Source organism: Musca domestica, unplaced genomic scaffold, assembly GCF_030504385.1.
Source record: "Musca domestica strain aabys unplaced genomic scaffold, Musca_domestica.polishedcontigs.V.1.1 27, whole genome shotgun sequence".
NCBI lineage: Eukaryota > Metazoa > Arthropoda > Insecta > Diptera > Muscidae > Musca > Musca domestica.
In genome coordinates, this window is record NW_026712286.1 from 11,410,489 (window position 1) to 11,432,726 (window position 22,238).

The 22,238-nt window shown below is 34.0% G+C and overlaps 2 protein-coding genes across 7 annotated transcripts in view; one reads left to right on the forward strand and one right to left on the reverse strand.

Moving 5' to 3' along the window:
- The window catches only part of LOC101892827 (microtubule-associated serine/threonine-protein kinase 4), a 50,136-nt gene extending 34,931 nt beyond the window's left edge, over window positions 1-15,205 (reverse strand). Inside the window, exon 1 of one of the 2 annotated variants that reach the window (XM_020039965.2) lies at window positions 14,969-15,203. The gene's annotated coding sequence lies outside the window, so the exon portion shown is untranslated. Of the gene's footprint in view, window positions 1-14,968 lie in introns of both variants that reach the window. The other variant, XM_020039967.2, reaches the window with a different exon arrangement.
- A 1,210-nt stretch (window positions 15,206-16,415) lies between these two features.
- Window positions 16,416-21,957, forward strand: LOC101893124 (DCN1-like protein 4; the record flags this gene model as incomplete). Of its 5 annotated transcripts, none has more annotated exon segments than XM_059124191.1 (4): window positions 16,416-16,559; window positions 17,173-17,496; window positions 21,544-21,632; window positions 21,704-21,957. In XM_059124191.1, coding segments are annotated over 3 exon segments (462 nt in total), but the record flags the coding sequence as incomplete, so codon positions are not given.
- Between the last annotated feature and the right edge of the window lie 281 nt (window positions 21,958-22,238).

Here is a 22,238-nt window from a genome sequence, read left to right on the forward strand (position 1 = left end):
CGAGTATGAGGCGCACGCGGCGGGTGTTAAACTCGCACTCAATTGTCACATAAACTGCGCATAGGCTCATGACAATTTATGAATTCACCAAAAACACAAAAAATGAACAACCTTTGATACTGACACGAAATTTGATTAGCAAATTCAATATTTATACCGGGTATTACTAATTTATTTAACCGAAATAAATTAGTCACGACTTTTCGGTACCATGGAGAAACCAAAAAAAAAAAAAAATACTTTATAATTTTCTAGTTTAGTAAATATAAATTCTGAAATTATCATATTAAGTATTGATTAACAAGTTTCGAGATACACTCGATTGGTAATTATTGAGTATAGTATATTGGCTGGAACATGCAATTGTCTTATCGCTCAACACACATTTTAAGTCAAGTGGACAAACGAGAGTGGCTGTAACGATTTAAACAAAAAAAAATCGGATGGTAACAATTTGTTTCCATTGTCCGATAAGGGGCTTTTGAGGTGTTATCGAACAATGCTATTTAAAATGAACACTTATTCTGAACAAGGTACATTTATCGAACATGTTTCATATGTATAAGGCACAGTTATCGAAATATATTCCTTCAGAAAACAGTATTATCATATTAGTTGCTCATAAAAAGACCATTGTTATCGATCATATTTTCTAGAGAAAATACTGTTATCGAACCAATACGTTAGAAAATTGATTTTATAAGATAAAATACAAATGAAGTTATCGAATAATTTTTACGTAAAGAATTGTATGGAACATCGATAGCTATATTATCGAATAGGTTTTTCATATAAAACATTGTTATCAAAGAATACTTCGAAAGAAAATTTATGTTATCGAATACGTTTACTATAAAATGTATTGTTATCGAATGATTTTCCAGTTGGAATCATTGTTACCGATAGGTTTTACTTTAGAAATGGTAATTATCGACATTATTTTCGATCGCGTTTTCCATAGTTATCGGTGTGATTTTCTTAAGAAAACATTGTTATCGATGGAGCTTTCTATGGAAAACATATTCTTCGACAAGGCTATAAATAGAAAACGCTGTTATCGGTTCTGTGTATGTTAGAAAACGCGATTATTGATTGAATTCTCTATAGATAACATTGTTATCGATCAATTTTTCTTTTGAAGACATTTTTTATCGATAATTATTTCTTTAGAATACTTTGTTATCGGTGTGATTTCCTCAAGAATTCGTTGTGATAAGTCGATAACACTGTTATCGATGGTGTTCACATACTTATCGGCAAGGCTTTCAATAGAAAATGTTATTGTCAACTGATTTTTTTTTCGTAAAAAACATAGTTATCGACTCAACTCAAAAGATCATTTGATGGATAATATTGTTATCGACATTTTTTCTACTGAAAATATTGTGGGATTTTTTTTTAGAAAACATTGTTAATGGTGCGTATTCCCTAAGAAACGGTTTTTATCGATTGGAATTTCTTTAGAAAACTTTGTTATCGGTATGATTTCTTCAAGAAAACGTTGTAATCGGTCAAGTTTTCTTTGGGCATCATTGTTTTTCATTACAAACGTTGTTATCGATGTGATTTCCATAAGAAAATACTGTTATCGATGGTGTTTTCATATTCATCGGCAAGGCCTTCAATGGAAAATTTTGTTATCGTCTGATTTTTTCGTTGAAAAATCATAGTTATCGATAGGGCATTTGATGGTTAACATTGTTATCGATCTATTTTTCTTATCGGTGTGATTTCCCTTAGAAAACTTTATTATCGATTAGGATTTCTTAAATAAACATTGTTATCGATATAATTTCTTTAAGAAAACGTTGTAATCGGCCGAGTTTTCTCTAGGAATCATTGTTATCGATCACTTTTTCCATTACAAACGTTGTTATCGATGTGATTTCCATATGAAAATACTGTTATCGATGGTGTTTACATATTTATCGACAAGGCTTTTTATGAATAAAATTGTTATCGATAATTTTTTTCTTTTGTATACCTTGTTCTATTTTGGGATTAATTAAGAAAGAATTGTTATCGGTGCGAATACAGTAAGAAAACGTTGTTATCGATTGGGATTTCTTTGGAAAATATTGTTATCGATGCGAATCCCCTAAGAAAACGTTGTTATCGATTGAGATTTGTTTAGAAAACATTGTTCGAAGTGCGAATTGCCTAAGAAAACGTTATTATCGATTGGGATTTCCTAAGAAAACATTGTTATCGATGTGTATTTCCTATGAAAACGTTGTTATCGATTGGGATTTATTAAGAAATCGTTGTTATCGATGCGAGTTTCTTAGGAAAAGGTTGTTATCGATTGGGATTTATTAAGAAATCGTTGTTATCGATGCGAGTTTCTTAGGAAAAGGTTGTTATCGATTGGGATTTGTTTAAAAAACATTGTTATCGATGCGAATTGCTTGAAAAAACGTTGTTATCGATTGGAAATTATTTAGAAAAATTATTATCGATGTGAATCCCCCTAAGGAAACCTTGTTATCGATTAAAATTTCTTTGGAAAATTTGTTATCGGTTTGATTTCTTTAAGTAAAGGATGTGATTGGTCGACTTTTCTTTAGAAATCATTATTTTTGATCAATTTTTCTATAGAAAAAGCTGTTATCGATCAGATTTTCAGTAGAAATCATTGTTATCGATGGGATTCTCTTAAGAAAACAATGTTATCGATTGAGTTTTCAGTAAAAAACATTGTTATCGGTGTGGTTTCATTTAGAAAACATAGTGGTCGGTGTGAATACCCAGAGAAAACATTGTTATCGATTGGGTTTACTATTGAAAACTATGTTATCGCTGCAACTTATTTTTGAAAATCCCTTTATCGACCTCTTTATCTATAGAAATAATTGAAATGTCATGATTTTTTTTTTTTTTTTGAAAAAAAAAAAACTATAGATTACAACTAAGCCCACAATTGCCCCTGACCTTGATGATGGCTTGCCTTTCCCGTCACCGTTGTATCACATGTTTTTGTTCCGATTTTTTCCCCCATTGTCATCGACCATAATAGAGTGTGTGTGAGTGTGTGTTAAATAGATCTAAACAAAACTAAATTGTTTTCTTTTATGATACATTTGTATAATATCATTTTTGCACTATGCGAGCCAGAAGACGACGAAGACGACTCTGAAGAAAGTAAATTAATATAAACTGACTGATTAAAATTTATATTAATTTATTTTCATGTTATTGTTCATTTATCTTGTGTGTTCGAGTGTGTGTGTGTGAGTGTGTGGATGGACGTCAGCAGCATCTAGCATCAAGAGATTAATAAGTGGAGGGGGGGAATACAACAAATGCAAACAAGACAAAAATTAACACAAAGATGTGAACCACCACCGAACCACACAATAAAGGAGCAGAGACAAATATTAATCCAAAAAAAAAGAGCGGCAGGCCGCAATAATCCGCAATCGGAGATCATACAGGCCATCATCAGAAGCAACAGCATTGTCATCGTCGTGAAATAATGATGCCCAGAGTTTAACAAAAGAAAGGTAGGTATCAGACACTGATAAACATTGAAGCCGCTGTTGATTATTAAATAAACAAATAAATGATTAAATAATTTTGTGCTGGGCTATAAATAAAGAAGACGGACGACACAGTCGCACAGGCTGATGACATTTTCGGTTTTTTGGCATTGTTTTGGAATTTCGTGTGTGTGGACATGTAGATGATGTGACTCCAAAAGCAGCCAGACTGAATGGGTGGCTAGATCATGCATTCCACCCGGCTGCAAAAGATGAGAAACTTCCCCTTTATTTTTTTGTTATCATTTGATAAATAAAATATACATTTGTTTTATTTGTTGTTGTTGTTGTAGTTGTTGTTGTCTGATAAATTAAGTAAATACAAATAATTTGCCATTTTAATTATCATGTGAGTTGAGATGGGGTCTCCTTACAACGTCGTCGTCATTTGGCGTGCGTTTTATTTGACCATAGACAGGGTGAGATGAAAAAACTGCGAATACGACCATATTTTCTACTACTTCCTCAAAAGACACTTTGCGAATACGACCATATTTTCTAACAAGACACTTTGCGAGTACGACCATACTTTGCGAATACGACCATACTTTGCGAATACGACCATACTTTCTAACAAGACACTTTGCGAATACGACCATATTTTCTAAGAAGACACTTTGCGAATACTACCGTACTTAGCGAATACGACCATACTTTGCTAATACGACCATACTTTCTATGAAGACACGAATACGACCATATTTTCTAAGAAGAATACGAATACGACCACACTTTCTAACAAGACACTTTGCGAATACGACCATATTTTCTAAGAAGACACTTTGCGAATACTACCGTACTTTGCGAATACGACCATATTTTCTAAGAAGAATACGAATACGACCATATTTTCTAAGAAGACACTTTGCGAATACGACCATATTTTCTAAGAAGACACTTTGTGAATACGACCATACTTTCAAGACACTTTGCGAACACGACCATACTATCTAAGAAGACACTTTGCGAACACGACCATACTTTCAAGACACTTTGATAATACGACCATATTTTCTAAGAAGACACTTTGCGGCTACGACCATACTTTCTAAGAAGACTATCATTAGAGCACTCCAGCTATAGAGAACTCCAGCATTTAAATGCGAATAAATCTTTTGGGTCTCGTACCATCGCTCGTTATCGTTACCGTGATACTGATACAGCGTAGCCCGACGTCAAGGAAGTGGACGGAAGAAAACAGCGACATCAGCAGAAATGCTACGAAAAATAAAGAAGCGGCTGGATCGAAACTTGCGTCTAAGTGGCCCAAAAATGGCTCGGGAGTTGAATATATCTCACAATTCCATTTGGCAAATATTCGGAACAAGTAAAAAATGTTGTAAGTTCGACCGGGCCGAACTTTGAATACCCTCCACCATTTGATACAAATTCGGGAATTTTCAAAGAAAAAAATAAAATCCATTAAAAATTCTGTTAAAGTCTTAAAAATACCGAATGTAGCCGTATATTAGGGTAGGTATACGACGACGTGGTCCTGCATAGGCAAACTTTTGTCATAAGCTATTATAATATTCAAATGCTAAACTTGAAAAAAAAATCCCTTTGTAATGTAGCTAAAATAAGTAAAATAACGAGTATAGGGAGGTACTATACGTGGACCTGCACAGACAATTTTCTGGCATAGGCTGTAGTATCCATTACGAACTTCAAATATCAAATTTGAAACAATTCCGGTAAATAATGTTGCTAATATCACCAAATTACCGAATATCGGAGGGTACCGTTATATGGGGGCTATACGAAGACGTGGACCTACATGGCTTATTTTCTGTCTTAGGTTGTAGTATCCATGGCGAACTTCAAATACCAAATTTGAAACAATTCCGGTAAATAATGTCGCTAAAATCATCAAAATACCGAATATCGGAGGGTGCCATTATATGGGGGGCTATACGAAGACGTGGACCTACATGACCGATTTTCTGTCTGAGGCTGTAGTATCCATTACGAACTTCAAATACCAAATTTGAAGCAATTCCGGTAAATAATGTTGCTCAAATCATCAAAATACCGAATATCGGGGGGTACAGTTATATGGGGGCTATACGAAGTCGTGGACCTACATAGCCCATTTTCAATACCAAAAGTCCTGCAGACATAATACACATTTGAGTAAATTTTTATTAACTTACTTCATTTCGATCAGAAGCTAGAGTGATTTCCACAGACGGGACAGGCGGATAGACGGAGGGACATTGATAAATCGATATAGAATTTTATGCTGATCCAGAATATATATACTTTGTGGGCTCTAAAATGTATATTTCGAGGTGTTACAAACGGAATGACAAACTTAATATACCCTCCTCCATACTATGGTGGAGGGTATAAAAATGAGCACGGGGTAAAGCTATTGAAATTGCAAAAAGTACAAGAACTTACACCGCATCAGAAAGAAAATAGACTCAAAAGAGCTAAAGAGTTGGGCTTTGCTTGGTCGAAAGTGATGAACTGCCGAATTTGGTTTGGTGGTCTCCGATGAGAAATCATTCGCTGTCCAACCGAACAATGTAAACAAACAAAATGATCGTGTTTACTTGCCAAAGAGGTCCGGTCAGCTGAAAATGTGCACCTTCGGTTGGCCACCAGAACTCAAGCGTCGGCCATGGTGATGGTGTGGGCCGCCATAACAGCTGATGGTCGCTCTTCGCTCGCATTAATCGACAGTGGCATTAGAATAAATGACGAATATTATCGCGAAATTATTCTGGAGGGTGTATTAAAGCCAAAATGGGCACACAAACATTTTGGCCGGAGACCTTGGACATTCCAATAGGACTCAGCAGCATCGCACTCAGCATGCGCCACCCAAGAATGGTTACAAAACGAGGTTCCTCGCTTCATTTCCAGCGCACCCTGGCCAGCAAAATCTACGGGTACCAATCCGTTGGACTATTGTGTCTGGAGTATTTTTGAGAGCAAGGTTGGCACTCAAAGTGTACCAAAGTGTCGATCACCTCAAGCAAGCGCTTCGCCGAGAATGGACAACAATTACGCAGAGCAACAATTGGCCAGCGTGTAACAATTTCATTGGCCGTTTGAAGGCCATAATTCGTGCCAAAGGTGAGCAATTCGAATAAATCTATACTTATTCTAAAATTTGAAGCTATTTCCGACCTTTTTTTGCTTTCATTCAATAAAATTTGAAAAAATAATGTGAAAATTATGGCGTTTGTTGCAGTTTTTTAATCTCACCCTGTATATCTCGGAGGCGGAGGCGGAGACTATATGGTGATGATGGTCATGGCTCCCCCACCATCGCCAAAAAAAATAAAATACGGAACAACATTTTTCTTTCTTTCCCAAAAATCCATTGCTTATTTTTCCGCTAATAAATAAAAACAACAACAGCAACAACAACAACAAGACTTCATCTAAACTAATGCCAGCATGTCTCATTTGAATAGTCAAACAAAATAGAGCAAAAAGAAAACATACAAAAATATCACAAAAAAAACGCAAAGCAAAATAGAGCAAAAAACTGGGCTAAAAAATTTCAATACAAATACGCAAGTTTTCAATTAATTTGCTTATCTGTTGTTGTTCTTTTAGTGTGTGTTTTTTTTTTTTTTTCACTTTTTCTGTTGGCTTAAGGTAGCCTTATATTGAAAATGTCAATTGTTGGTATTTGATTTATTTTCTATTCTCTGCAAAGTAAAAATCACGCGCACAGTGTTACCAAAATATACAAAAACAAAATTAACAATAATATTTTGCGCGGAAAAATTGATTTTGAAAAATATTTTGTGGAGAGAAATTATTCGATAAGAAATTTTCTCTCAAAAAAATTTTCGATAACAAATATTTGTACGAAAATTCGATCAATAAAAAATATATTCTTTAGAACTTTTTTTTTAGATAAAAGGAAAATTTATCGATAACAAGATTTTCTACAGGAAAATATATCGATAACAAAGTTTTCTACCTAAAAATCCAACGATAACAGGAGCTTCTACAGGAAAATATATCGATAACAAAGTTTTCTACCTAAAAATCCACCGATAACAAAAATTTCTACAGGAAAATGTATCGATAACAAAGTTTTCTACCTACAAATCCACCGATAACAGGATTTCCTATAAGAAAATTTATCGATAACAAAGTATTCTACCTACAAATCCACCGATAACAGGATTTTCTACAGGAAAATATATCGATAACAAAGTTTTCTACCTACAAATCCACCGATAACAGGATTTTCTACAGGAAAATATATCGATAATAAAGTTTTCTACCTAAAAATCCACCGATAACAAGATTTTCTACAGGAAAAAATAGCGATAACAAAGTTTTCTACCTACAAATCCTCCGATAACAAGATTTTCTACAGGAAAATATACCGATAACAAAGTTTTCTACCTAAAAATCCACCGATAACAAGATTTTCTACAGGAAAATATATCGATAACAAAGTTTTCTACCTAAAAATCCACCGATAACAAGATTTTATACAGGAAAATATATCGATAACAAAGTTTTCTACCTAAAAATGCACCGATAACATTATTTTCTACAGGAAAATACATCGATAACAAAGTTTTCTACCTAAAAATCCATTGATAAAACGATTCTCTACATTATAATATATCGATAACATATCGAAGCGTCGACAATAAGCTTTTGTATAGAAGTATTGGTTATAAAAACAATCGATAACAATAGAAGTATCGATAAGAAAAACGAACGATAACATTATTTTATACAAAAAATTGTATCGATAACAATATTTTCTGCAATAAATTTTATCGATAACTTTTTTCATGATTTTTTCATGAAAAATCGATCGATAATATTATTATCCATAGAAAACCCGATCGATAACACAACTTTCTATGAAAAAATGATCAATAACAACATTTTCTATGGAAAAAAATTCCTATAACTTTTTCTGCATTAAAATTAAGCGGTAATAAGATTTCCTACAGAAAATAGGACCAATAAAAATATTTTCTGTAGTAAATATTGTCGATAACAAGATTTTTAACACGATCGATAGCAATATTTTCTATGAAAAAGTCCATCGTTAACAACTTTTTCCACATAGAAAACCCGATCGATAATAATTTTATCTATAGAAATCCCAATCGATAGAATAGTTTATCGATAACAACTTTTTTACATAAAAGAGATCAAGAAAGAGCAAGAGATAACAGGATAATCCATAGAAAAAAATATCGATAAAAATATTTTCTATAGTAAATAATATCGATAACAAGATTTTTGATAGAAAAATCGATAGATAAAATTATTATTTTCAGAAAACAAGATTGAAATGATAATGTCTCCCTCTCTCTCTCCCTATTTCTCTTTCTACTTCTCCCTATCTTTCTCTCTATGTATTTCTCCCTCTCTCCCAAAAATGGATCCATGTTTCGAACATTGAGTATGTGACATAAAGATAAACAATAATCAGTGATGCTAACTTGATGATTATTTTTGACATGGTTGTCACAACAAATTAAACGATAAAGCTACTTTCGCGTTTTTTTATTTAAAATTTATTATAAAATAGAAGAGTATTGCCAACAAGATAACATGAGTAACACCAGAAAAATGTATACAAACATTGTTTAGTGATGCTAACGTGGCGATTATTTTTTACAATTTTTTTTTTTTTTGAAAATCGATGAGTCAAATTTTGTTAAAATCAAAAAAAAAATTATGGACAAACATTATTGAGCGCTGCTTATTTGGAGATTTTTTGTATTTGTTATAATTTCAAAAAAAGATCAGTATTTTGATATTCCGCTACATATTTAGTCATGCTAACATATTAACTTGTCCATCAAAATTGTGATCAAAACTAATGCTCTGTTCCAGTACCTTCAAGAATCTACTCCTTTTTGCAATTTTCTTCGACAACATAAAGGGAGAATCGGTTATTGTAGGTAAAAATTTTACATTAAAGTAACATAATGGTATAATATTGTCAGCAAATTTGTGGTAAAAATAATTAGTGCTGCTAATTTAGCGATTTTTCATTACAGACTGACTTTAGTAGCAATAGTGGTTTTTCCAAATAAGTGTTTTTTTTTTTCAATACGGTTACGGTAAATATTTAATCAACAAAAAATAGATAATCAGTAACTCTGCAAATCTCACGGAAAATACTTGTGCTTAAATAAGAGTAATTTTATTTTATCTTAAAAATATGTAGTGACAAGCTAAACTGATAAGCTTTGTGCTATTGTTTGAAATGTAAATATAGTTGAAATGTAAAACCCCAATGACAGTCATTGTGTTGTGGTTAGTTGCAGGTTATAAAAAAAATAGTTTAAATCTGCAATGGTCTGCGCTGTCATCTCTGTTTATCTATGCTAATATTAAATTGTCATAGAAAATTAACACTCATTGTTGTGAGCTACTTTTTTTCTTTTGTAATTTTTGTACATTCCCAAGTGGAAAAGTTGACAAAAAGTTTGGCTTTTGGAAATTAATTGGGTCTTTATGTGTACAATATATATTATCAATAGTGTGTTTAATTTTGTTTGCTGGACGACAAGTTAGTTTCGAAGAATTCAAAAGGTCTTTGGCATTGTCCTAAATACGTTTTCGGAACAATTGTGGAGAAAAAATACATCAGATTTGAAATATTAAATTAAAGTGAATAGTTTTTTTTAATTTCTTTAATTTTTTGTTTTTTTACCCACACGGGTTCTAAAAATTTAGCTTAATTCGATTTTAATTCCAATATTATACCAAAATTTCCCTACAAACATGTTTATATATTTATTTATTTATTTAATGCAAAACCAGCAAGTCATTAATCAAATTTTATTATCGGTAATTGAGGTTTGCAATCTCTCACAAATGATAATGACTCAAACTCAACAACTTGACACAAGAATGTCATTGGCATATAGTATGAGTAAACACCAGCAGTTGTGGCAACAGAAAACTCATAAAAGGTAAAGTTAAGGGAAAATCAAAGGCTGTGTAACATTCTTTAATGGGAAAACTAAGAGAAAATATTTCTGCTAATTAAAAAAAAAACCTCCCTTGATTTTCAATATTTTTAAATAAAAATGTGTTTTTGTGTTAACCTAATTTAATGACAATCATTTGAATCTATGAAGTGATGCTAACTTTGTGAATTACATTGTGGCCAGCACCCTTGAGAAAATAGCAGTACATAGCAAGAGGGGGAAAAATAATACTCTCCCATTTTAGTGATCAAAGCTCGACCCGTAGAGCAAACGCCACTGAAAAATTAGATTTATTTACATTTATTCTATATTCAATTCTATAGTTTTTCTTCTATTATTCATTCTTTATTTACATTTTACAAGGCTATACCCATTTCCTATACATTTACTTCTCAAGTAACGTAAATCGATTGCAAATTACATAGTGGCCAGCACCCTTAAGAAAATAACAGAGTAACAAGAGGGAGAATAAAACTTCTCACATGATAACTTCAATTCTCTTCATGGTAAGTTGTCAAACCTCTCCCCACTGTGTGCTAGTTAGGCTATAACATACAATAACAACATAACATGAAACCGCAAAGGTAAACATGTTAAACCTGTAGTTGTGTGTAAATGTGTGTGTTGGTTTGTCTCTGTTACAACAAATGAATATCCCACTGTGAACAGAGTTGGATTTGTCCTTTTGTGCTTTTTGCCATGCATTCCTATTTTAATAACACACACTCTCTCTCTCGCACTCTGGCAAATACTCATTTGTCATTTGCCGGGTAATGGAGGTAAATTTGACACACACACTCAACTCCCAGAGGGAAGAAAATCAGCTGGGCTAGTTTGACCACTTCATTAAAGTAAGGAAAGGAGTAGAATAAAGTGGAGAGAGAAATGTATGGTCGTGTCGGCCGTCATATGTGTAAAAAAAACTATTCGGCTGTTGTATTTTATTTCAAATGGTAGGGAAGAAGAAGAAGAAGCAGCCAGCAAAAAAGCCGTACTAAATGAAAAACAATAACTCATGCGCAGAATTTAACAAAAGAAGAAAACTACAAAACAGAAGTAACAACAAACAAGCAAAACAATGTAAAAATACGAAAGAAAAACAAAATATCAGCCAAACAATAATCACTTGTGACGGACATAATCATACACACACTTGGGCAGAGATCAATGTTGCCAAATAAACTTGGTAAAGGTCACGATGATGATGAAGATATTGTTGTTGGTGTTGTTTTTGTTGGTATTGTGTATGGATGCTCTTTCGAATAATAACAAATAACAATATAGAAACAACAACCTATATCTAAAATACAAAAGAAAATCAAAGCTCTCATAAATTGGCCATACACTAAAGGACGGGGAGAGGCAAAGGAATCATAGCAAAACATCAGGTAGTAGAGGAACCAAAAACATTTGATTTTCAATGATATTTTGTTGTTGTTTTTCTGTCTTGTGGGTGGAATGTGTGTGTGCGTGTGCAGCCACAATATTAACGAACGATTTTTGTTTGATTCTCGAAAAAAGATAAAATGATGATTTATTGTTGTAAAATTGCTGGGTATTAGAAGATTTGTAACAGATTGCCAAAAGAAAGAATTCCACAATAAATACCTAGACAAAATTTTCGTAAGTCACTAGTTACAAGGCCGGCTATGGTGGAATTTTCGCTGGGATTTGACAGGTGGCCAAACTAAGGGCATATGGTCTAAATAGTGGCTGATGAAGCAAGTGCAAATACCGTGGTCCTTTAGAATATTTTCCGAAAGAATAAACTTTTTTTGATTATAGGTTACAAAAATCCTGTACGGGACGTGCATGATATATATTATTAAACAGCTTTTATAAGGAGTAAATCCTGCTGTTTTTATTTGACGGGCCGTTCATTGTAGGCCATGAAGCTGCTTTTATGAGGAGTTAGATCGACAGTTTGGGATATAACTATAAAGACCTCGGAAAATTCGATTTTGGCGGAACAATCACTCTGAGTGAGGACATATAAATAAATACCAAATCACAATATAATTTTTTTTTGTTCATCAATATCACTAGATTGCAAAATATTTCCAATGGTTTGAATGAAATCCAATTCCACTTTTTGGCATGGAATTCAGATTGAGGCCTCTCAATGAAGAAAAGACCACGTGAAAAACTTCACAGAAATTTCTTACTTTACTGGGATGTGAGTAAAAAATCATAGCAACCAGATCGGCCATACTTAAATTTCTTCGTTCGAATATAGACAGGGATTTTTGATTTTGTTGAGAAATTCTTCAGGCTCTGATAAAAATGTTTTCAGATTGCAAGTCCATAAAATTCTGAATTAAAGGCCGTCATGGTAACAAAAGGGATTCTATGAAGGGCTGGAGTACTCTTTCTAGTCTTCCATAAACAATGCATATATGCCCATCATGAAACACAATGACAAGCTATACAGGGTGAGATAAAAAAATGAAACCGTCACACGTTGCCCGAATGTTGATCTGCCGCTTGTTTGAGGTTATCGACACTTTGGCATGTTTTAGTGCCAACCTTGCTTTCCAAAATACTCCAGACACAATATTCCAACGGATTGGTATCCGGAGATATTGGTGGCCATTTTACGCTGGAAATGGAGCGAGGAACCACATGTTATAACCATTCTTGGGTGGCGCGTACTGAGTGCGATTGTGCTGAGTCCTGTTGGAATGTCCAGGATCTACCGGCCAAAATGTTCGCGTGACCAAGGCTTTAATACACCCTCCAGAATATTTACGCGATAATATTCGGCATTTATACTGATGCCACGGTCGATTAATATGAGCTTACGAGCCTGGACGGAGGTTGCCTATCCACAAGATAATGATTCGGATGGCTTTGTCTATAACACCCAAGCAGGTATTGCATTGTCATCATTTTGTGATGCTGTCGCACCGGTAAGACCTTCACCTCCTCATGTAGGTGATCGACAGGTGTCATGAGGAGGCACCCTGTTGCGGTTCTAAGGGCATTTTTCCACTGTTTAGCACTAACGTTGGCGGACCACACCGTAGCCGCATAGTCTACAAGTCTTTAAGGTTATTGCAGATATGTCAACTTTGAGCCACTATGACAAGCTATTATTCTGGCCGAGACCTGTCTTCAAATGCAGTGTTGAAATCTCTTACTTGGCCAGGTTAAATTATACGAAGGGCTGGACAAGTCCTACGAATCTTGCATGAAAAGTAATCTTCTGAATTCAAGAAAGTCATGCTACGAAATTGATATCTATGTTGGGCTGGACTTCTACTAGTCTTCCATAAAGAACAATGCAGATATGTCAAACTTGAACGACAAACTATAATTTGTATGGAAGTGTATGCCAGCCTTCTGGCAGAGACCTGTCTTCAAATAAACTATTGAGCCCTTCTATCTGAGCAGGTTTGTAGTGCGTTTTAGAGTTTTGAGTATTTTTTTAAGAATATTTGGGCCTATGCCCAGGATGGATGTTTGTTGTCCTCAGTCCGCAACATTTGGCCCAGTATTTTGCAGGCCTTGCCTGATATAATTTTTCATGGTTCTTCTCTGCATATATCATGGAACTTTTAACCCTAATGTTTATCAGCCTTTGGAACTTCATGGACCTTTATACCTGACGCTTTTCAACCTTTGGCTAGGGCAACTTCCCATTCAAGCTCCAAAAATATTTCACATTTTTCACACCAGCTAAATTAACCACCCTAATGTTGTTTGGTTGCCAAAAGAACAAATGAAAAATGTAAATAAAAAGAAAATCAAGAATGGGCAAAATTAAACAAAAAAAAAGGCGAATAGCAAAAAAGTTACTAGGCATTTAAAAAAAAAAAACAATAAAACAACAGAAATTGGCACAGCTTTTAAAAACAAAATATAAAAAAAAAGATTTGCCCACGGGTTTTGCGGAAATTTTCATGAAAACAGGCTCCCTAACAAAAACAACATCGTTGACATTTATGTTTTGGACATTTTTGCAAATATGCGGACACTAAACAAAATCAATTGCTTGCAAGTTTGGAAAGCAATTAGGCACGAGACTTTCATAGTTTTTTTAAATATTTTTAGTATTTTTTTTTCTCTTGCACTCTAGGTCTGGTCAAACAAAATAAATACACCACCACTCCACTTCACTCACCCAAATTGATAGTAAAAAAATCTTATGACATATCGTCTCGTTGCTGTTGTAGTTGTTTTTGTGTACAAACAGTTGAGGAGAAGAAAAAAAACAGCAACAACACAACCAAACCAGATATTCAGCTAGCCAAGAGCAGCAGCAGCACCAGCCAGTAATAATATAATAAAAAAATAAATAAATACAACACCTTGTCAATAACAACAACAATTCAAATACACAAGAAAAACAAACCAGCAACTACACCATATATACATTCTCAATAATACACAATCACAATGTATTTCTTTTTTTTTTCTTCTTTCGTTACGGGGGTTTGCATAGATTTTTCTACACCTTTTTTCTCATCATTTGCTTCTTACATTTTCATTTTTTTCACAATTGTCGAACAGATATTTTATTTCTTTATTTTTTGTAGGGGGAGGCCGTTAATTGTAATTTGTTTTTAAACCGTTTTTCGGGGAGATTTTCTCTCTATTTTCTTTTGTATAATCCGTCTACTTTTTTGCATTTAATAATTGCTATTCGTGTGATTTTTGTCTTGGACTGATTTTATGATTTTGCTCGGGTGCAGACAACGAAGCTTTTAAGGCGGCGACAGTGACGGCGGCTAATCAGGTGTGAAGCAATTGACGGCGATGCACTGTCAAATTTTGTCGGCGACGGCTAAATGTTTATCGTTCTCTTTTGAAGTTGCGTTTAAACAAGACAATTTGTTTGCAGAAATTTTCTAACATTGTTATTTATATTTTGTGTATAAAAATAAAAACAAAAGGTTATTTCATAGTTTTTTTTTTCGTTTCTAATCTCCTTACCATGTTACAATAAAAACGTACGAGAGTTCTCAGTTGATTACAATTTTTTTCTTAAGTCTGGACATTCCCCTTTGGATAAATATTATATTACTCTCTATTACAGGAAGCAATGTTTTCAAAAACGAAACTGAAAGCTTTGCAATATTTGTTTATAATAACAATATTTTCAGCTTTTTATATGAAGGCTTTGGTAAAAAGCAAGCTCTATAAGTGTTGAACATATACCATGGTAGAAGAATACAGGTAGTCGCATCGACACAGCTGCTGGAACTATGAACTGTCAAACTGATTTTGATATTGAAAATCGTGAATGAAAAATTATTGAAATATGTAAAAAATGTTGAAAAATACATATCATTACAACCTCCGAATAGCGTCGTATAAGAAATCATATAAAAATTGACTTATTTTTGACAAAACACTTTTTGACAAATACCGGTAGTCGCATCGACACAGCTGCTGGGACAATGAACTGTCGAACCGATTTTGGGATTGAAAATGTTAAATGGAAAATTATTGAAATTTGTGATTTTTTTTTTTAAATTCATGAATATAAAAATCGACTTATATTTGACAAAACATTTTTAAAATCGTAACACATTAATGTTCCCAAGCGTTGTTGAATCTACCTATATTCTTCTACCATGTTTTGCCGTCAAAACCCATAACTGAAATCCAATTTATTTGGTAATTCAGAATAGAACAAAAACTAATACGCAAGACATCGGTCAGAAAATAAGAGCTCTGTTCCAGAAACTTACATTCTTGCAGTTCTGGAACATCCGAAGACTTCTTTTCGAGAGTCATTCACACAATCTAAATAGAGGAAAATTATGACATAAAATTATATTAAACATTAAGTTGACAGAAGTTGGTTAACCCCAGAGAAAGAAACTGGAATCAGCTGAGAGCTCTGCAATATCTTCTTATTGTACCATCCACATCACCAAACTCAGTGATTTGCCGGGCGAGCCAGTTATCATTTGCCCGTGATTTGCATTCCACCACCGAGTTATCGCTCTACAGTGATTACCAGCAGCTACTCGAGTTACCATTTATCAGTGATTAGCCGAAAACAACAAAATTACAAATTTCTTCTTATTGTCATTAAATCAATAAACAATCTATAAAAATCGGGGTAAATATTTATTTATTTTGCCAATGCTAATGCCAGACAAATGGTATTTCAAAAAGAAATAAGAAAAACTTGTAGAAAAACACGAAAATAAAATCGCAACATTAAGAACGCATTCATTTCTGAAGTGTTGTTGTTGCTGTTGTTGTTGGTGATTCTTGTGAGAAAGAATGCACAAGTGAGAAATTGAATTCATACGGCTTGTCATTCTCAGCTGCTGGAAAAAGGAAGGAAATTGTTTCTAAAGAAAAACAAATTAACTTAATAATTAAATTTAATGCAAATTAATTTGTGAATGAAGTTATGAATTGAGAATGAAGAAATGAATGGCTTGAATTATTTTTACCGAAGAGAACAAGTAATAATCCAGTTGATAAAAGTAAAGCAAATCAAAGTCAAAGCCGGTCTGTAACAAAAAAAAATTGTATGCATTTCCCAACAAGAAAATTGTACGAGAAAGAAATAACAGCTGAAAGAATAATTTTTTGCATTGGGGAATTAATAATAATAATAATTAATTGGACCCAGTATCTCCCCATGTCGTCTCTAGTATAACCCCTCACCCCTCTATGTAATCCTAATGCAATTTATGACTTGTGCCTTTTTTTTCTTACAGGGGTTTCGTTTTATCATTTTGGTAATCCTTTCGTTTTTTGCGAAGTGGTGAACTCGGTGTTGTGCTGTGTGTGTGTGTTTGTCTGTGTTTTTTTGTGGAGTTGAATAACTCTACTACGGAGATTTATTTCGTTCGACTTACCGGAAACCAAGAACCGACACAAGGAGTATCGCAAATTTTTATTTGCACGCACAAAAACAAAACTATGCCCCGCGGTAAACGTCGTTCCAATCACGATATGGGCGATGATGATCGCCAAACTTCAAAAAGACAACGGAACACATATGCAACAGCGACGGCAACGGCACAAAACACAAGTAGCAGGTAAGTATTGTCACGCGGCTAGTGTAGTCGAAAGATATTTTTAAAAGGTTTTTTTTATGATTTTAGAGTATGTATTTCGCTCTTATTGTCAGCTAAATGATCGTGTTTCTTGCCACCTATTGGCTATGTGATCCTAGTGTCTAGAGGCTAACGAGAAAATCCATTTTAGAATAGGTTCTGGATCAACTGAAGACTATATCGGACAACTCAAAAGTTGTACATAAGCAAAGCTTAAATTGTATAAATTGTGGAGACAATTCGAATCCATTTTAAGCTTAATTCTGATTGCTTTTCAAACGGAATCACAATTCCGGGAAGCAACTTTTGGGGTTGTAATTCAAAATGACAACGTATTCCTTCTTCTGAAAAGGCCTAAGCTTTGTTTTGAACCTAGGCATTTTGGATCCAGAATGGGTTACTTAAAATACAATAAGGAACCTTTTTGTAAAACGTATTAAACTTCCAGTAGTTCGTACTTTAGAGCACCTTTCCTGAATTCCTCAAAAAAAAAAAAAAATATATATATATATAAGTACCCTTATATCGGCTTTTTAGCCTGACAAATTATTCCGCAGAAATATCACTAGAATACTGTTATGGGTATAAATATCAACATAAGACCAATAAAAAGGTAAAAAAATAAACCCTTTTTGAGGTTAGTTTTGGTTTTGGGTAAGATTTTTCTCAATGCTTCATTTTAGAGATTTGGAGTCAATGGAAAAGTTATTTGTAATCGAATTTCCCTATGGGTCACCAAACAGTTGAAACCTACAGAGGCGATATATATCAAGATAACGTTACAATTAAATTTCCTCATTCAATGAGTGAGTGTATCACAATTTTCACCACATTCTGTAATGCAAATGTATTCTATATTAGATCTTCTTTCCAGCCTGAGAATATATGTCCTAAACAAGTAAAAAAACTGTAAGCTCGGCTGGGCCGATCTTTGAATACCCTCCACCATTTGGAACGAATTTGGCAATTTTCAAAAAAAAAAAAACCAGTTAAAAATTCTGTTAAAATCTTAAAAATACCAAATGTAGCCTTCATATTAGGGTCTATACGACGACGTGGACCTGCATAACAACTTTTGCCATAAGCCATTACAATATTCAAATTCAAAATTAAAAAAAAAAATCGGTGTATAATGTAGCTCAAGTCATCAAATTTGGAGGTACTATATGGGGGCTATACGAAGACGTAGACCTGCACAGACAATTTTCTGTCTTAGGCTGTACTATCCATTACGAACTTTAAATACCAAATTTGAAACAATTCCGGTGAATAATGTCGCTAAAATCATCAAATTACCGAATATCGGGAGTTACGTTATATGGGGGCTATACGAAGACGTGGACCTACACAGACAATTTTCTGTCATAGGCTGTGCTGTGCATTACGTACTTCAAATATCAAATTTGAAACAATTCTGGTGAATAATGTCGCTAAAATCATCAAAGTACCGAATATCGGGAGTTACGTTATATGGGGGCTATACGAAGACGTGGACCTGCACAGACAATTTTTTGTCATAGGCTGTAGTATTCATTACGAACTTCAAATACCAAATTTGAAACAATTCCGATGAATAATGTCGCTAAAATCAACAAAATACTGAATATAGGGAGGTACATTTATATGAGGGCTATACGAAGACGTGGACTTGCATAAACAATTTTTTGTCATAGGCTGTACTATGCATTACGAACTTCCAATATCAAATTTGAAACATTTCCGGAGAAAATGTCGCTTACATCACCAAAATACCGAAAAAAGGGAGTACATTTATATGGGGGCTATACGAAAACGTAGACCTACACCGACAATTTTCTGTCTTAGGATGTACTATCCATTACGAACTTCAAATACCAAATTTGAAACATTTCCAGTGAATAATGTCGCTAAAGTCATCAAAATACCGAATATCGGGAGGTACCGTCATATGGGAGCTATACGAAGACGTGGACCTGGCAAGACAATTTTCTGCCTTAGAATGTACTATCCATTACGAACTTCAAATACCAAATTTGAAACATTTCCGGAGAAAAATGTCGCTTAAATCACCAAAATACCGAAAAAAAGGGGTACATTTATATGGGGGCTATACGATGACGTAGACCTACACCGACAATTTTCTGTCTTAAGATGTACTATCCATTACGAACTTCAAAGACCAAATTTGAAACATTTCCGGTGAATAATGACGCTAAAATACCGAAAAAAGGGATGTACCATTATAAGGGGGCTATACGAAGACGTGGACCTGCACAGACAATTTTCTGTCATAGGCTGTAGTATACATTATGAACTTCCAATACCAAATTTGAAACAATTCCGTTGAATAATGTGGCTAAAATAATCAAAATAATGAATATCGGGAGGTAAATTTATATGAGGGCTATACGAAGACGAAGACCTGCACAGACAATTTTCTGTCATAGGCTGTAGTATTCATTACGAACTTCAAACATCAAATTTGAAACAATTCCGGTAAATAATGTCGCTTAAGTCATCAAAATACCGAAAAAAGGAGGTACGATTATATTGGAGCTATACGAAGACATGGACCTGCACAGACAATGTTCTGTCTTAGGCTGTACTATCCATTACAAACTTTAAATACCAAATTTGAAAGAATTCCGATGAATAATGTCGCTAAAATCATCAAAATACCGAAAAAAGAGAGGTACCATTATATGGGGGCTATACGAAGACTTGGACCTGCACAGACAATTTTCTGTCTTAGGCTGTACTATCCATTACGAAATTCAAATACCAAATTTGAAACAATTCCGGTGAATAATGTAGCTAAAATCATCAAAATACCGAATATTGGGAGGTACCATTATATTGGGGCTATACGAAGACGTGGACCTGCACAGCCAATTTTCTGTCCTAGGCTGTAGTATCTATTAAGAACTTAAAATACCAAATTTGAAATATTTCCGGAGAAAAATGTCGCTTAAATCATCAAAATACCGAATATCGCGGGGAACCGTCATATGGGAGCCATACGAAGACGTGAACCTGCCCAGACAATTTTCTGCCTTAGGATGTACTATCCATTAGGAACTTCAAATACCAAATTTGAAACAATTCCGGTGAATAATATCGCCTAAATCACCAAAATACCGAAAAAAAGGGGTACATTTATATGGGGGCTATACGAAGACGTGGACTTACAGCGACTATTTTCTGTGTTAGGATGTACTATCCATTACGAACTTCAAATACCGAAATTGAAATAATTTCGGTGAATAATGTCGCTAAAATCATCAAAATACGGAAAAAAGGGGGGTGCCATTATATGTGGGCTTTACCAAAACATGGACCTACATGGCCCAATTTCAATACCAAAAGTCCTGCAGACATAATACACATTTGAGTAAAATGTGATCAACCTACTTCATCGCGTTCGGAAGCTAGAGTGATCCAGAGATGGACGAACATCGCTAAATTGAATGGTGGAGGGTATAAAAAGATTGGATTTTAATGTCTGTCTACTGCCAATGACAATAAAATTTTGATTTTTATCGTTAATGTTTACTAGCACATGTCTCAGCATCAGCTGCTGCTACTGCTACTGCTGCTGACTCAATGTAAACAAAAAACAATTTCTTTCCCAGCCAAAGAAAGCATCGTCATACCTATCTGCATTCGGTGGTGATGCGGAGGCAAGAGAGTACAAAATTTTCTATTGACCATGATATTCAAAAAGGCAAGAAACCTTTTGTTCTACTCATTAATTGGCAGTTGTTTAGATCTTTTAGTTGAGAGCGAGGGACATCAGCAGCAGCAGCAGAAAACTATTTTTAGAATATAAACACCAGACATCATAACAAATTCAAAAGACAACAGAGGAAGGAAATATAAATTAACAAAAAATTAGCAATAAAGAAAAAAATTATAATTTACAAGACAAAGTTTCAGCAAAAAAATAAGACTTTTTTTAAATTGCAACAGAATTTGGCTCATGGATCAGTAAATAATTTAAGGAATTTTTTCATTCGAATAATTTCAATTTTTTTCTTCCTAAATTTTCAGACGCCACATACGAGCAGAGGACACCTTCAGCCATAAAAGATGTTTAGCATGGTTTAGAGAGTACACAAATCCAGATGAGGACACATTAGGTTTGTTGGTTTGTCACTTTACTTGGCCTTTTATATTGAAATTATTTTTTTTTTGTCTATTTTCCCTCCAGGTCCTGATGGCATGGAAAAATTCTGTGAAGATATTGGCGTTGAACCTGAAAATGTTGTTATGCTGGTATTGGCGTACAAAATGGGTGCCACACAAATGGGCTTTTTTAGCCAATACGAATGGCTGAAGGGCCTCACCGAACTGGAGTGTGATTCAGCTGTTAAAATGCAATCAAAATTGGATTATTTGAAAAGTATATTGAATGATCCGAATGTATTCAAAAGTATATATCGTTATTCGTATGATTTCGCAAAGGTGAGTGGAAATCGGAGAATAACTACTGAAATGGGAAAATTAATTTTAAAAATATTTTAAGATTTCCTTTTGCCTGTAGGTAGGGATTACATAACAAAAGAATGACTCCTAAGAGATTATAAAAAACAAATGTGTACTTAAAACCCCAAAAAAATGCTTAAAAATTGTATCCACAATTTGAGGTTAATTTTGGTCTGTTTTCAATATGAAGCCATATTTCCTCGCGGTTTATAACAGCGGATATAACAGCCTTGTGAACTGGCATATGATATCTTGAAAAC